General features: G+C 32.2%; 2 protein-coding genes across 2 annotated transcripts; one reads left to right on the forward strand and one right to left on the reverse strand.

The window, feature by feature from the left end:
- The first annotated feature begins 1,984 nt into the window (after window positions 1-1,984).
- On the forward strand, window positions 1,985-10,388 carry LOC105620040 (pleckstrin homology domain-containing family M member 2). Its single transcript, XM_012201550.1, has 9 exons — window positions 1,985-2,281; window positions 5,273-5,468; window positions 5,865-6,052; window positions 6,529-6,723; window positions 6,810-8,528; window positions 8,656-8,880; window positions 9,263-9,844; window positions 9,948-10,067; window positions 10,272-10,388. Exons 1-9 carry the CDS (start codon window positions 1,985-1,987, stop codon window positions 10,386-10,388), a joined length of 3,639 nt encoding a protein of 1,212 aa, XP_012056940.1.
- A 2,339-nt stretch (window positions 10,389-12,727) lies between these two features.
- LOC105620041 (39S ribosomal protein L47, mitochondrial) lies at window positions 12,728-14,495 on the reverse strand. The gene is made up of 5 exons (XM_012201551.1): window positions 14,374-14,495; window positions 13,535-13,702; window positions 13,244-13,458; window positions 12,954-13,113; window positions 12,728-12,869 (listed from the first exon to the last, which is right to left on the reverse strand). Exons 1-5 carry the CDS (start codon window positions 14,493-14,495, stop codon window positions 12,728-12,730), a joined length of 807 nt encoding a protein of 268 aa, XP_012056941.1.
- Window positions 14,496-15,373: the final 878 nt, after the last annotated feature.

Below are 15,373 nucleotides of genomic sequence, written 5' to 3' on the forward strand. Positions count from 1 at the left end.
TTATAGAGAGTCTATAAGGATCTAGCTAGCCTTGCCATTTAAGTTGAAACGACGCGCTTAAAATTAAACTCGCGGAATTAATCGAAATTCTGCGGATTGCAAGATTCTCTCTCGTCGACAGCTTCAGCAACATTGATGTGGATGTAATTAAACAAACCGTTATCTTTTATTTTTGGATAGCGTCGCCTGTAGAATGAAGATAAGTCTTAACAAACATTATAGTTAATCGTCAATAAACAACACAAGCGATTAAGAATCCGGTCACTTAAATGTCACCGAGAATTAATTATCGTGTTAATCAACGAAGTTGTTTGTTTCATAAAAGATACATGTAAATATTATTCATCTAGCATTGTTTTTTTAATTTTCTTTATAACTAGAGGGACTGCAGACTAACATTCATTCATCATAGATTCATTAGCTATTAATCCTTAAATTAAATAATATATCGTTGCATTTGTTAATATTAGCGAAATATTGTAAAAAATAAATGAATGTTAATTATTTGAATTCAGAACTCAAACTAAGCGCAAACCTTTGAGTTTTTACAAGAATAGTTTATATACTATAATATATACTCAATAAATATGTATAATGTAAATAAAACATACAAAGTTTAAGATTTTTAGCACAATCGAACTTTCATCGTTTTGATATGGCAATTTTTTTTAAAGTTGTAAAATTATGTAATAGGAGTTGTAGAATTATAGAATAAATGTAATTAAATTATAAATGTAATTAAAACCAATCATTTGATACAGTTGTTGGAATAATTATTGCGTTAATCAACAAAGTTATTTCCCTCATGGAAAGTACGTAAATATTATTTAGCATAGTTTTATTATTTTTTTTAATTATACGGAGTAACATTCATTCGTTGTCGCCACAATATTATTATAATTCTTAAATTATATTGCAACATTCATATATATTATTTGATAATACCAATAAAATATTACAAAAATTAATGTTAAATATAAATTCAGAACTCAAGCGCATCTTTAAACTGAAAAAGTAGTGATCCATGTAATCAACAAAATTATTACGTAAATAAATCATAAGGAGTTGAAAGTCTAAATAATCTTTTACATGTAAAGAGAACCGCGTTAATTTTCTTTCGAATTTTCAATACAATCAAATTTTCGTCATTTTGATATGACAATTTTTTTTTAAATTGCAGAACTAAAAAAACTGAAATTATTAAAAAGTTAATCATTTGATGACGTCCGATTAATTATTGCATTAATTGATGAAACTGTTGCTTTAGCAAAAAAAAACACGCGAAATGATTATTAATAAACTAAAATTCGAATGTTACCGATACAGATTAATTAGCATGTTAACATGTAATTACGTAATCGTTCCTTCATAAAAATGTGTAATAACATTCATAAAAATGTGTAATCATATTTTTAGCATATTATTTATTAATTTTTTAAATAAAAATTTATGAATAAAAATAAATCACAAAGTAACATTCATATAAATTCGATTTGCCATTCTTTATCAAATCGATGCAGAATCTACTTAATCAGAATAGTATTTGATATCAATAAAAATATTATAAAATTCAAATGTGTGTACGAATTCAGAATTTAAACGCATATATAAAAGATAATTGTTTATAAAAAATCACACATCAATAAAATATAAGAAATTGCAAATCCAAATAATCTTATGAATATGACATAGAAAGAATTATATTATATTATAATCTTCTTTAATTTTTCAGGGCTTATATTCCTTTGACATGGTAATTCTTGAAATTCTGTATTCGAAAATAGAAAAGAAAACAAGAAAAGCAGGGATGAAAGGAGAATATTTCCACTGTTTATCTTAAAAGATAGAGACTGAACTGGAGACATTCGCGGAGGAGGCAGAGGAAGAACGTCGACATAAAGACGCCGGGAACATCCTGTCGTGCAGTCAGTCCAAGTCAGTCGCAGCTTGAAAATCGCGGGTGACTTGCGCTCCGCTAAAATCAATGAGCACGTTCCACGACGAGGCCGTCCGCGTCGACGATAGCAGCGCGACTTGTCAGCCGTGCGATATCAGCATCCGCGTCGTGGGTGCCGCCGCTTGGCCCGGCTTGCTCCGTCGTACTCTCGACACCGTTATACGTGGCACGTATCAACCGTTTTTACGTTGGTGCAACGTGGATCATGTAAGTGCGCGTGACGACGAGATGCCGTCGTCAGGCCGCGAAGACATGGACCTCTGCACCGACAAGGTCCTCTCCAAGGGCCGAATCCTACAGGAACTCACAAAAGCAGTCAAACTGGTGAGCGACTGATCGTCGTCGAACATTCGGACAGCCAAGGCCGCCTTTCTATATGTGTATACTTGCTACTATTGTTGCCGCATGCGATGTCACAAGCTGCGTGAATTGTGCAATGATTTGTACAGCTCCTTACATGCCTTACATGCCTTTCCCCTCTTCTCTTGAAAGCATGGGTACTTCCTGCACCTAAGAGCGCACTGATCGAACTGATAGTAATTAACGATAGTCGTATGCCTTGAACATTACGTGGAGAAAAATAGCAAAGAAATCCGGGATTATTGTTGTATTTAATCTCGGCGAGTTCGATCTCGGATGCTTATAGAGAAGTGTGTCTTATTATGTCAATTGTGGTCTCGTCAGTCTCGTGGTCGTAGGACAGCTATAGAAAATATTTTCGCGTGACTATGGCATCAAAGTCTATTCTACTCGGCGACGTTGCATCGGTCTGTCAATCTTGATCTAGTGCCAATTGTCCATCGCCAGGAGGATAAACGTGGAGATTATTTTATGGCACAAGATCAGATTTGTTGATGTTTAATTACATCGGTTTGCAATTTTCGAATGTATTTTCAGGGTATCAATCATGAAACTTTATCCCTAGGAAAGTGAAAAGTGAAAATTTTTATCATTGAAATTAATGAAGAAATTTTTCACTTTTTACTTTTCATCTTAGAAAGAAAAATTTTATGATTAATACCCAGATGTCAATTTCTGTCAATGTATTTAACTCTTGATATATACAATAATTTTCCGGTCTTTCATGGGTCATTTATGTTTCAAGTTAATTTTCAACACTTTCACAAGTATACAAAAAGTATTAAATGACTTTTACATATACTTCAACATCTTTAGAAAGTATTTATAAGACTGTGTATTTAAAAAAATTGTATATAAACTAACTGTTATAACTCATTAATTGATATACATAGTTTTTTGAAGAAAAGAAATGTATGATACAAATGACCCAATCGTATGTATTAGTATACATAATGATTTTCCGATCTTTTATTATACAGATGAGACATTCGTGTTCCAAATTAATTTTCAACACAAGTATACAAAAATTATCAAATAATTCTTACATATACTTTGACATCTTTAGAAAGTATTTGTAAAATTGTGTATTTAAAAACAGAAAAGAATAAAGATTATTATTTAGCCAGGTATTTCTAATATTTAAAAAAAAAGAAATTTAATTACGATACGAATAACCCAATCGTATGTACTGAGAGTTAACTTTAATCTCTGTTTAACTTGTCTAATTTTTATCTTCTAAGAATAAAACAAAATAAAGATTAAATCAAGGTATTGTTAATGAATTGGCAGAAATGATTCTCTTTATTTTTTATCAATATAGATTAATTTAATCTCAGCTATTTAATTTACTTATCTTCTTCTAATTTTAAAAAGTTTTAGAAAAAGATAATGAGTGAATTAAATCAAAATTAAAGTTAATCTGGAATTGGAAATCAAGATTTCGAAATCAGGTAGTGAACGAAATAGGAGCGATCTGCAAAACGCCAGTTTTGTTCAATGTTCTTTGCATGTATCGCTATAACTGCTTGTCGCACGTGATGTTTTTACACAGGCTTTCTTATGAATCATTTAGTCGTGACGGATAGCCCGAAATAAGGCACGCAGACCGCAATTATTCTTATTATTTCTATAACATTCAACAGCATCTATGATCTGAGATGTTTCGGGGCCTATTCAGTTCTACTCTGATTTGATTAAAAATTTATTTAGAAGCATGGAATGAATAGATTTTTGTGTTATTTTAGAAAGTGCGAAACAAAAACGAGATAAAAAATTGTTCGGAGAATCTGTTGAAAGCTACTCAATGATCCATGAAAAAAAAAGAGATCGTGAATAAAAACTCTAGGCTACTTAAGTGATCAAAACGGAGATGAAATTAATTTTGTTTTGATACGTTTCTCATACATTGCGTGAAAAGGGAAAAAAAGTCGAAGTAGCCACATATGCTCAGAAGATGTATGTCATATTCCCATATCATTACAAAATTATCTTTCTAGAAAAAGAAATAGAAAAAAAACAAAAAAGGGCGACACGCGCTCCTTGAAAAGTTGTTTCGAATACATATATGTATGTATACATATATGTATTGTTCAGGAGATGTATATGCGTGTCGTTGTGACGTCGCGACCTGCTCGTGAGTTAATCGCGACGCAGCGGCTCCAAATCGAACGCTCGCAGATGGAGAGAAGACAAAGTGCTCGATCGCAACGAGTGAGCACTCCTTGATCTTCCAACGTTGCACCGTTGTATCTTTAAACGCAAAATTTTTCTCTGATAAAGAAACGCGCGACAAGCCTCGTTGGTTACGTTTTTCTGTTTGTAACGACGAGACCACGACGTTACCGAGAAGTGAGTCACTTTCACTGAAATCAATGGGCTGCACTGACATTTCATTGACAGCCCCGCGCGGATGTGCGTTGTGTGCGAAACAGCTGATAAAAGCTCTGTCCTTTTTACTGAACTTTCTTTTGTCATGTGTCCTTTTCACTCCATTATTGATCGCGTACTTATTTTATTCTTCTCCGTGTAAAACGCCACTAAAAAGAACAATCTAAAATTGACACTACAGTTTTGGATCACTTCTGGACTGTGATAGTAAAAGTGAGGCGAATGATGTTGGCTGAAAATGGATGTGCTCGTTCGAAAATAAAAGCATGATGTAAAAGTGTATTTCGCACTGCGTGTAAATAACTCTTTGCTTTTCACTGTCAAAAATTTGCTTTATAAGATGAGACTCTATAGGCTTGTTTTTTATCGTTGCATTCTGAACTGCATTAAAACTTCTATCTTTATTTTAGATGCATACAATGTAAACTAATTCTAGAAAAGAACAAGATCTTGTATTTCTAAATTTCATTGTATATTGAAAACATTGAGATTCATTATGTTACTTTGTGCTTTGATTTATTTTGTTGCACACATTTCTGTATTAATAGAAAGTAATATGTCTCGTAGGTTTATGCCCAAAGTCTCTATGGTACTGTGGTCTTGGATGGCGATTCCTGGTTGGTTTATTGGCTGGATCGTGCATTACGCCATGGATTACGTGTAGAGCGACATGGATATTGGGGTACTGCTAGAGAGCTTAGTCACCAGGACACAGTCGTGGTCATACATGCACTCCAGAGTGTACTAACTTCTATAGGAAAAGGTATGCTTTGAAATCTTGTCACAGGAATAATGTATTGAACAATAGCTTTATATTTGCACTTTCTATTCTTCAACTCTCAGATTAAAATATACCTGAATAGACATATATATATAACTATATAGCTCAATAACATTATCTTAATCAATATCTTATCATAATGTTGAACAGATTAAAAATAACCATTTGTACTTTTGCTATTAAATCGTGTATCTTTGCATTATATAAGCAAAATATATAATTATATTTTATTAAATTATCTTAGAAAAATTTCTGTAAATTGTGGGACTTTAAGCATCTTTATTTGAAAGTGCACATTTATGTATAAAAATACATCTAAACGTAAATATATTTTAATATTTTCTTTATTAATATTCTTGAATTGTTCATATTACACAGGTCGAGCATGGCTTTATCACACTCTAAGCGAAGGCAGTTTTGAGAGTTATCTGGCTTGTTTATTGCGAGACACGAAGACGTTGAAAAAACAGTACTTTCCACATGCACTCGTGAGAGATGCTGATAAGACCAATCAATTGATTAATCTTCTTGCTGGTCTGGAAAACGTGTCCTTTACATTGCAATTAGTATGTTAACTCGATATAATAAATAATAAATTATAAATAGTTTACGAAGTATTTAGCAAGCAATAATACTTTTATGCAGAACCGAATCAACTTTCTTCTTCTCTGTTCAACGTTCAATACACCGTGTAATTTTTATTCTATTTATCCTTAAGCAGATACCAATATCACCCCCTGGTTACACTTATCATACTAATGAATAACATCAATCATATAACAAAAATCATGTATATGCAGTTTGATAGATTGTTATATATAAAGCTGCAAGGGGCAAGAGATTATCATTTTATTTGCGAGTACATACTTTATTTCGTATGGACTATATATCGCTCAGTTTGCTTATTCATGGAAAATTTCTGCAAACATGTTACTAAAAAAAAGGATATCTATATAAAATTATCGGAATTTAGATTAATGTGCAGTCTATAATGTTGTGATATACTGTGTAATAAATATTGTGTTATATAAAAATTGTATAGGATGTGACATATTTGGATATCTGCAACTACATGCCACAAAGGCCTATGAGTGTAAATCCATCGGGAACAGTCTTATCATTGCATCTAAGGTCTTCTAGCGTTTCGTCGAGCCTAGCTTCTCCGGGAGACAGTGGTGTCGCGTTTGATAGTGACATGGACATTGCAAATGAAACTGATGGAAGCAGTTACAAAGAGGTAAGATGTAGATTTGATCAAAAAATATATGGTACAAAAAATCTCCATGTTCTTCGAATAATACATCAGAATGTCAACTTTAACAGGAGGATTATTCAATGGATGATATTCCTAAATACCGAAATAATAGGTATAAAACGATTATCAACAATCGCATGGAGGACAATAAGAATTTTGGATCTAGTGATTCGAGTGAGGATGGAAAAACGCCAACGCAATCACCGGCGATTACTAAATTTCAGACTGTTATGATGACAAAAAATGATATAGTTAACCAGAACGTAACGCGAAAAATGGATGACAATGAAATGAATTGCTCCAGTTTAGAGACTCTTAAAGACTACGATTTCTATAGTAAGAGTCTGGATGAAACCAAATTGGATAAAACAAACAAAATTGATAATGGTGTAAAGGACTTTAATAAGAGAAGCACTTATTACAGTGAAAGTCCTGCTTATAGCTTTAAAAAAAATATAGATCCTCGTAATTCTTATTTAATCAATAATGATACAAATCTATTAGAGCTGAGTATGACAATTTCTGACTGTGACAATATGGATGCACCTTACGGGATCCTGAATACAATCAATATGACCGATGCCAGCATTCTATCTTCCTCCAGTTCAGAGGGCATAGTACAACGTAGGCAGCGTAAAAAAAAGCGAGGCGAAAGCAAGAAACGAGTCAGCTTTCACGAAGACATATTGAAAACGATGAAACTGGAAGATGACGAAAATTTTGCCGATTTCTCCATGAGTTTCTTGCTACCTAGTTCCGTTTTAAAGAGGGACGCTCAGAAAGGCAGATACAGTTGGTGCGCACATGGAGATTCGCCGTACATTCAGAAGAATGAAAATGCTGGCAGGAACGTGCACTCGGATTACTATTCGGACTGTTTCTCATCATCATCATCGAGTGCGTTTGACGGTGATGGAACTGATAAGCAGGAATTGTCAAAATTGTGCATTGATATGCCATGTCAACGCAATTGTAGGTGCAACTGTAATTTATCATTATTAGAGCGCGGGGCACCAGAAGGTCAAGAGGATCCGGGCAAGAGTTTGAGGCCTAAGATGGAAATAGAATTGGGAGAGAATGAGGCCCAGGAAGCCTATATCGTCGAAAAGGCATGCGGTAACATTGTTGAAGATCCACCATCCAAGCTGGAAATGCCGCAATCATTGACTCCGAAGAAATATGCGAATTCGAATGATTGGTCGGATGCGGATAGTGTAACAACATCCTCCGAGCTGGAGGAACGCAGGAATAGTCGACACTTAGTCTCACCGTCGAAGAAGCGCAATATGACGGCGATACTAACGGGCGAGAGTAGTAGTAAACTCTTGGCGCCGTCTTTGCGCCAGGCACCGTCAAAGACGTCATTACTGAGCAGATTTCTGAAATCGATTACTGAGAGAAAATTCGAAATTAAGAAAAACAAGAAACCGCCAAAGGCGAATACTTTATATATCAAAGGAATTAAGATGAGTTATGATTCTTTCAAAGATTTTAATGATAATCTTGATAGAGAAATCCAAGAGAACGTGGCTGCCGAGAAACAGGAATTCAGCGGTGAGAAAGTAAGCCTAAAGTTGCGTGAACTTTTCAAGAGACATATTTATCGTGATAAAACAGAGGAACTATATAAAGTATACAAAGTGCGAAGTTCGTACATGACGAACGGCGAAAGTAAGCCGATGATCGCGTTATTGACGGACAAGACGCTATACTTAACTAGCTCAAAAATGGACCATTCTTATAGTAATCAATTCGTTATTCCTTATAATGAGCTAGATGTTATTATGGTAAGAAATATTTAAATAATTATACTTATATTTTTTGTAACTTATTTTTTTATGTACATCTTATTTATTTATTTATCTGATGTACTATATACTTCGCTAAAATATAATAAATGTTTGTCTTTTACAGATCGGTCCAAATGCACAAAGTATTTTAATTTCCAACGCCGATTGTGAAATGCAATATCTATTCTCCACCGGCAGTTCACAAACTACCTCAGAATTAATCAGCCACTTAGAGATGGCTATGAGACGATCGCCGACGAAACCGAGGCTTCCTGCTGTAAAAGAATTGAATTACGAAGATATGCACATTCTAAGGAATTCAATTCTCACTGACACAGCTGTGCATCCAGTGCGTACATTATATTTAGAGATTATAATAAAGTAGTTTTGTTTCTTAAAAAATTTATAAGCTCTCAAAATAGATTAGAAATAAATATATCAATCGAGAAGTCACATTTAAAAAAAATTTTATTTGTTTTATCTTGATAATTAAATTAAAAATTCTATTAAAGTAGAATTTATTTTAACGCAGTAAAATATTTTGTATTTTTATTTAGTGATTATAAGTTCTAAAAAGTTTTAAAAAGAAATATTAGTGTAATATTCTTTATTTCATATTATTTCTCCAATTGTAGACATTTTATATATCGATATCTGTTATATTGTAAAATCTATTTTTAATTCTTTTATTCTTTATATATATATATATATATATATATATATCTTTATAGGATGAGAAAATAGAACATTATAGCCTTATTTATATGGAAGACGAACACATGTCACCGCCTAGTACACCATGTGGACCGATGAAAGAAGGTGATCTGATGTTTCGCCCACATACTTATCAACACTTGCATCCGAATGCACCCACACATCCTTGGGAGGCCGGATATTTTGTACTGAAAGGTGGAGTAGTTTATATGTTCATGGATTCGAATCAGCGGCTTCCCAAACGTGCCATACCGTTAAAAGGCGGCTTATGCCAAGGCTGCAGGAGAATTCCCAATGCTCATCGACCACATACCTTTGAAATATTGTTAAAGCCCAACAAGTCATATCAATTTGCTGCTCCGGACGAATACGTAGCTTCCGAGTGGTTACAGAGCTTCGTTCAAAGCGCATCAGGTCTGTTCGATAGTACGGAAAAAAAAGAGCCATTACCTTGCAGTCTTATCACGACCACGAAACACCTAGTGGCAATGAAAGAGATTCATCCTGGTACCCAGAGAGGCCAAACGCTTTCGTGCGCTTCCATTAAGGATCTAGCAACGTTTAGGGTACCGTTGTTACAGCAATCATGGTGTATTCTGGTAAATATATATTTGTCAAAAATAGAATATATGCATAGAGTTAATTCTATGTTTTGTCGCTAATTGAAATTTTCCAATAGAGTTTATTATCATATATTTGTAGGAATTCGCGTGTCGAGAGGTACATGAAAGTAGCGGCGATTGGGTTATATACTTCACAAATTATACTGAGCTTTGTGCTTTTAAAGAGGTCTTGGAAACATTGTGGACCGATGCAAACTTGGTAAAATATAACGCAAGCAACATATTATAATTAGAGATATATTATTATTACTTATAACTGAGCCATGAACGATTTTGTCAAAATTCTACAAGAAAGATATATAATATATTTCTTTCTTGTAGGGTTTTGTCAAAATCGCTCGTGGCCAATCCTTGTAATTGTAATATTAAATACAAGTGCTAATATAATCTCTAAATTTTTAAGGGTGAATTTCCTATGGCAACACTTCCACCGGAGGATAAATTGCAGCGACGTTGCTCGGATGCCAGCAGAGATTTGGAACACGCTTGGCGGTACTTGCTGCCACCAGCTTTAGAATAAATGGAAAATGGAAATTTACCGATGGACAATATATACACCGTCATTTGAAAAATTATTTTATCATATTACCACAAAAGAGACTCATAAAATAAAACATAAAGCAGAACTCTCGTAACAACGCACGCGAATATCTAGATAACTATGAATTCGAAAAAATTCGAACACTAATACATCGTATACCAAAGAGATATAAATCGCTTATACAACATAATACAAATCTTTGCTTCTGTTGCAAAAATTAAGTGCCATATATCTGTCACTTGGAACTAGAACAATTGGTGTTATTTTGTGGCTTATAAGTAGAATCGTAGATGTCCTTATTTGGACTAATTTATGGCATAATATAAATTTCTAATTTCAAGATACAAATATATGCGCAGCATATTCTCGCTATATTGCGGTGTTGATGAGAGATTGAGCATTACCTTGCATATAAGTTGCCTCAAACGTATAGATAACTATTTAGGGAAATCGCAAAATGGTGCATTATCTTTCTTGTAGCGTAAGTCACCATAATAAGCTATTATTAATTTATAATAATACGCAGAGAATGTAATATAATGATAACTGTGAGACATTATTGATACTATATGTCTATATATTCACATATATTTGAAGAGACGAACCAGTATGCATTTGAATACGCACGATTGATATTAAAGTAGATATTAAAGTAGAGATCTCTCATCTGAGATGATATAAAATTCAGAATCATTTAAAGCAGCTTTGACAAAGAATAATAATACTTTATAAATCGCTTTTGAAATTTATACATAATTTAACATTCCTACTGCTATTTATAATTATAAATTAGTTTTACTTCTAGTATCAAAACTTTCTATGTATCACTTTGTGATATGTAGTAAAATTTTCTTAAAGTAAAATTTTAGTGATATGTAGTCTGTAAAATTTTATTCGTATCTATTAATTTTTTAAATGTACAAGTGCAATGCGAGTATTGCGAGTATAATTGTATTATATGCATTATGTATTAATTTAGTTTAATATGATGTAATGTTAGGTTTATTAAATTAATTCAAATATAGGTTGTATCAACTTATGTTGCATCATGCATACATTAAAATTTTTTAATAATTATTTTATGAAACAGCAAATTAAAGTTATACACAAAGATTATATCAAACTGATTATAAATAATTTATGCTTCAAAAATTATTGAGTTAAATATACTTAATATGACATGAGAGAGAAATGATATATAAGAAAAGCTGTACATGAAAATAAATTTTATTTGTGATATAATACTACTATCTATAATATACATTAATATCGTTGAGCATAAGATATTTGTTACGATTTTTTAGTTATAATTTTAAGTTATAATCTTATGTTACCAAAGCTACATGAACAGATGTATTCCGAATATTTTTGTGAATAAATATTTGACTTGTGATGCAACATTATTTCATGTAGCTTCGTATGTGATTGTGATACACTGTTAAGTAATAAATGTCAATGTTATTAAGTTCATGAGATTCCTATGTCAGATTTATGTAAATTAAACAAATAAGTACTGCGCGAAGATGAAATTGGTTTTATATGTTAATGCTGTGTGAAAAGTATGCGGAATTAAATTTTCTACAAGTTACAGCCAGCATGTTTTAAATATTACATTCGTACACCTTTCACATACACAAATTCTGTATCACCGTACATAACCAAGTTATGATGCAAGTTATGATAAATAGAAAATTAATAAAAGTATATAAAGAGAAATTTCATTGAATAATTTTTATTTTGTTGTCATCTTTTTACATTACATTACATTTGGAAATGTAATATATTTTCAGAAAGAGAATGAAGCATTTTTAAATTCATAATTTATATAAGTTTCAATAATATAACAGTAGATTTTTTTTTAATCTTATATTTTATATTCTTTTATTTTTGTGTCATATTCTTAATTCTTTCTATAGAGTAGATATTTCATGCACTATTTAAGAGATTCTAAAGTTTCCGATAATATAATTTTTATTATTGTAGTTATATAATTCACTATAATTCACTATAACAGTTTTATTAGATAAAATATTATTTTTAGATTTATATATAATTTATGATGAATAGAAAATTAATAAAAATATATAAAGAAAATTTGATTAAACTATTTATATTTTGTTTGTTTTACATCACATACAAACTAGTTATGTGATTATTGTATATAATTAATTTAAAATGTTTTGAAATGTAAATCATAAGACATGATTAAAAAAAATACTACATATATAAACTTATATATTTATATACTGTATTAGCGATCGAGTATCTCACAAATATATTAACAAACATTTAATAATTTGCATTAACAAAAATTGCACCTACACAGGTACAATATGGCCTCTTGCTCTTTTGGATGTTTTTACCTTTTCTATGTCAACATCTGGAAACTGTTCTTTTACAGCTTCCAGATCCAGATTCGGGAATTTTCTGATTAACATTGCAACACGATTTTTGTTACGTCTGAAAGTTTTTTTTAATAGAAATAAATTGATTGAGAAATTTCGCATGTATATTAAGCAAATAGCAAAGATTATTTCTACATACGTTCTTAATTTGCGTTTCTTATTCCATAATTGTTCTCTATACAAGCGTAGAAACTTGTGAGTTGCATATCCACTGTAGCCAAACAAATGTGTCTTATACCATCTCGTATTTATAAACTTTGGAACAGGATACTGACCCATTTGATAATAAAATCTTATACCTACAAAGAGATAATAGAGCTAATATTATTTTCTTTGTCTATGTAATTTCTATTGTAATTTTTACTAAACATTTTTTCTTTAAGTATACACATAGAAAATTATTATACATAAATGGTATAGATCTTATACCTAAGCAATTATAAACAAATTTTCCAGGACGCTCTCCTGTCTCCCCTGTCTCGAGCAAATGATATGCTCTGTTTCTTTCGCGAACGATCGACTCTAAATTACTCATGCTGTCTTGAACTTTGTCCAAACGTTCAGGATTTGGAAAAATCTCGTTTGCACTCTTGCAAGCTTCTTCCATAGTCATAAGCATATTACGTTCCTTCAATAAGACAAACCTACAAGTTTAAACATATAAATCTGTAAGTCACTAGTATCTAAAATTCAACAAACTCAGGATATGCAAGTCATCACCATAATTTGTGGAGATCTGAATTGCTTTTCAATCTCAATTCATCCTTTTTCCAAGATCGACCAACTCGTATCTCACTCTTTCCCCAATTTTTTGGATCATCAAAAAATTCCATCAAATCACGGCGTTCTGATGTAAGATGTATAAATGCACAGTGCAAAGTAGGTGTGCTGCATTTGTGAAGAAAACACAAAATTAAAAGATAAAAAATCTAAAACCTTCAACCTTCATTCTAACTATTTTTTAATATCTTCCGGATGTCAAAATTTAATATAATTGTGATATAATTGTTGAAGTTGGATTTGTGTAAAATTCATTTATGTGAATTCATTTATGTGAAAAGGTATTAATTACAAGAAATCAAAATGACATAACTCGTACAAGAAAAATGAAAATATAAATTTATTTTAATAATAATAATCAAATTTGCAAATACAAAAAAATATTGAATGGATTCAATAGACTATCAGCTCCGAACAGTTAAAGCATAACTTTACATCAAACACGTCTATTTGTATCAGTTTTATTTGTGACATAAAAATTTCATTTATTGTCAACAAATTCATATTTAGTATCAGATATGATATGATATAACCTAACATATTGTGATATAACCTTAATCTCATTTTATATATGTGAAATGATAAAAAAATCACTCAATAAAGTTTTTATATATAAAAAATTAAATATTTACATTAGACAGTGAAAGCATTTTTAATATTTCTTTTAATATCTCTAAACCAAGAAAAAATTATAAATGTGTATTGTGAATCAGGAAGCACCGGTAGATAGTACGAAATGTCACAAAATATAAGTGACGCAACTCGACAGGAAAACAAACCTGCGAAGAAATGCACGTTTAGGAGACTCAATAACACTTGAGGTCAAAGACAAATTCGTGAATAATTTTGTTATGCCATTCATGCTCGTTTTGGTCTGTACAGCCTTCATAAACGCTGCCATTTTTCTCCGATTATTTCTCGGGGGCACTCTGTCGACTCTACGACCTGCGTTCGAAAACCCCAATACCGATCGGAATCCCGAGAGAGCCTCTGAAGGAGAAAGTGGCAAACTGCTTCTCTTTTGATTGGATGCGGTCATTGAAACTCTACTCATAGGCCTATTCTTTTGGGCTGAACTTTTGCAATTTTAATTCCTCTTTCTTCTTCTTCTTTCCTCCTAGAGAGAAAAAAAAGCTGAACTGGTGCAAAAGTTTAGCTAAAAAGAACAGGTCTTATGATGGCAATAGCTTCTTCTTCTTCAAACTTAATGATCACGCTGCAAAAATGACGGCGATATCTGGCCAGAATCGCAAATAAAACGTGAAGTCAGAATACAGTACACCGGTCACCTCGAATTGGTGAGTGGGACGAAATAATAATGCAATCGAGGCAAATAATCTAATGTAATTGCACAGTCAAAGCCGGAAACGCTTTTCAAAACATGAGGTGATGCAACACCCGAAGTGAAACGAAATGTTCGTCTCGCTTACTTTTTCGTGACACAATACGTACGATAGTTCCTATTACGGAATAGTAAAAAGATCAAACTTCAGCGACCGGTCACGAAAAAAATGAGCTCGAAACACAATGTAGGAAAACTGGAAAATCCGGCAGACGTGATTTTAGGCGCCATCGTGTTTTGCGGGAAAAGTTAGAAGTATTGCCTGTCACGTGGTCACAGATCACGTATGTATGTATGTAGTAGTTAGTAGTATGTATGGCTAGTTTCTAAGGTTTAAGTCAGATTAAAATATAAAAATAAATCAACTACAGTTGAGTATTTCCCTGTCGTTCGACTCTAAGGGCCTGCGCAAAATGCATCAAATATTAGAAATAGGA

This window comes from Atta cephalotes (genome assembly GCF_000143395.1).
Source record: "Atta cephalotes unplaced genomic scaffold scaffold00024, whole genome shotgun sequence".
Classification (NCBI taxonomy): Eukaryota; Metazoa; Arthropoda; class Insecta; order Hymenoptera; family Formicidae; genus Atta; species Atta cephalotes.

Bases quoted from the DNA above. Each gene is read 5' to 3' on its own strand.
- LOC105620041 (XM_012201551.1), bottom strand. From the start codon at position 14,495: ATGGCAGCGTTTATGAAGGCTGTACAGACCAAAACGAGCATGAATGGC. The intron at 13,703-14,373 runs GTTTGTTTTCCT...TCACAAATGCAG, and splicing joins AAACGTGCATTTCTTCGCAG to CACACCTACTTTGCACTGTG. The intron at 13,114-13,243 runs GTATAAGATCTA...ATCTCTTTGTAG, and splicing joins ATTTGTTTATAATTGCTTAG to GTATAAGATTTTATTATCAA.
- LOC105620040 (XM_012201550.1), top strand. From the start codon at position 1,985: ATGAGCACGTTCCACGACGAGGCCGTCCGCGTCGACGATAGCAGCGCG. The intron at 6,724-6,809 runs GTAAGATGTAGA...CAACTTTAACAG, and splicing joins ATGGAAGCAGTTACAAAGAG to GAGGATTATTCAATGGATGA. The intron at 8,881-9,262 runs GTGCGTACATTA...ATATCTTTATAG, and splicing joins CTGACACAGCTGTGCATCCA to GATGAGAAAATAGAACATTA.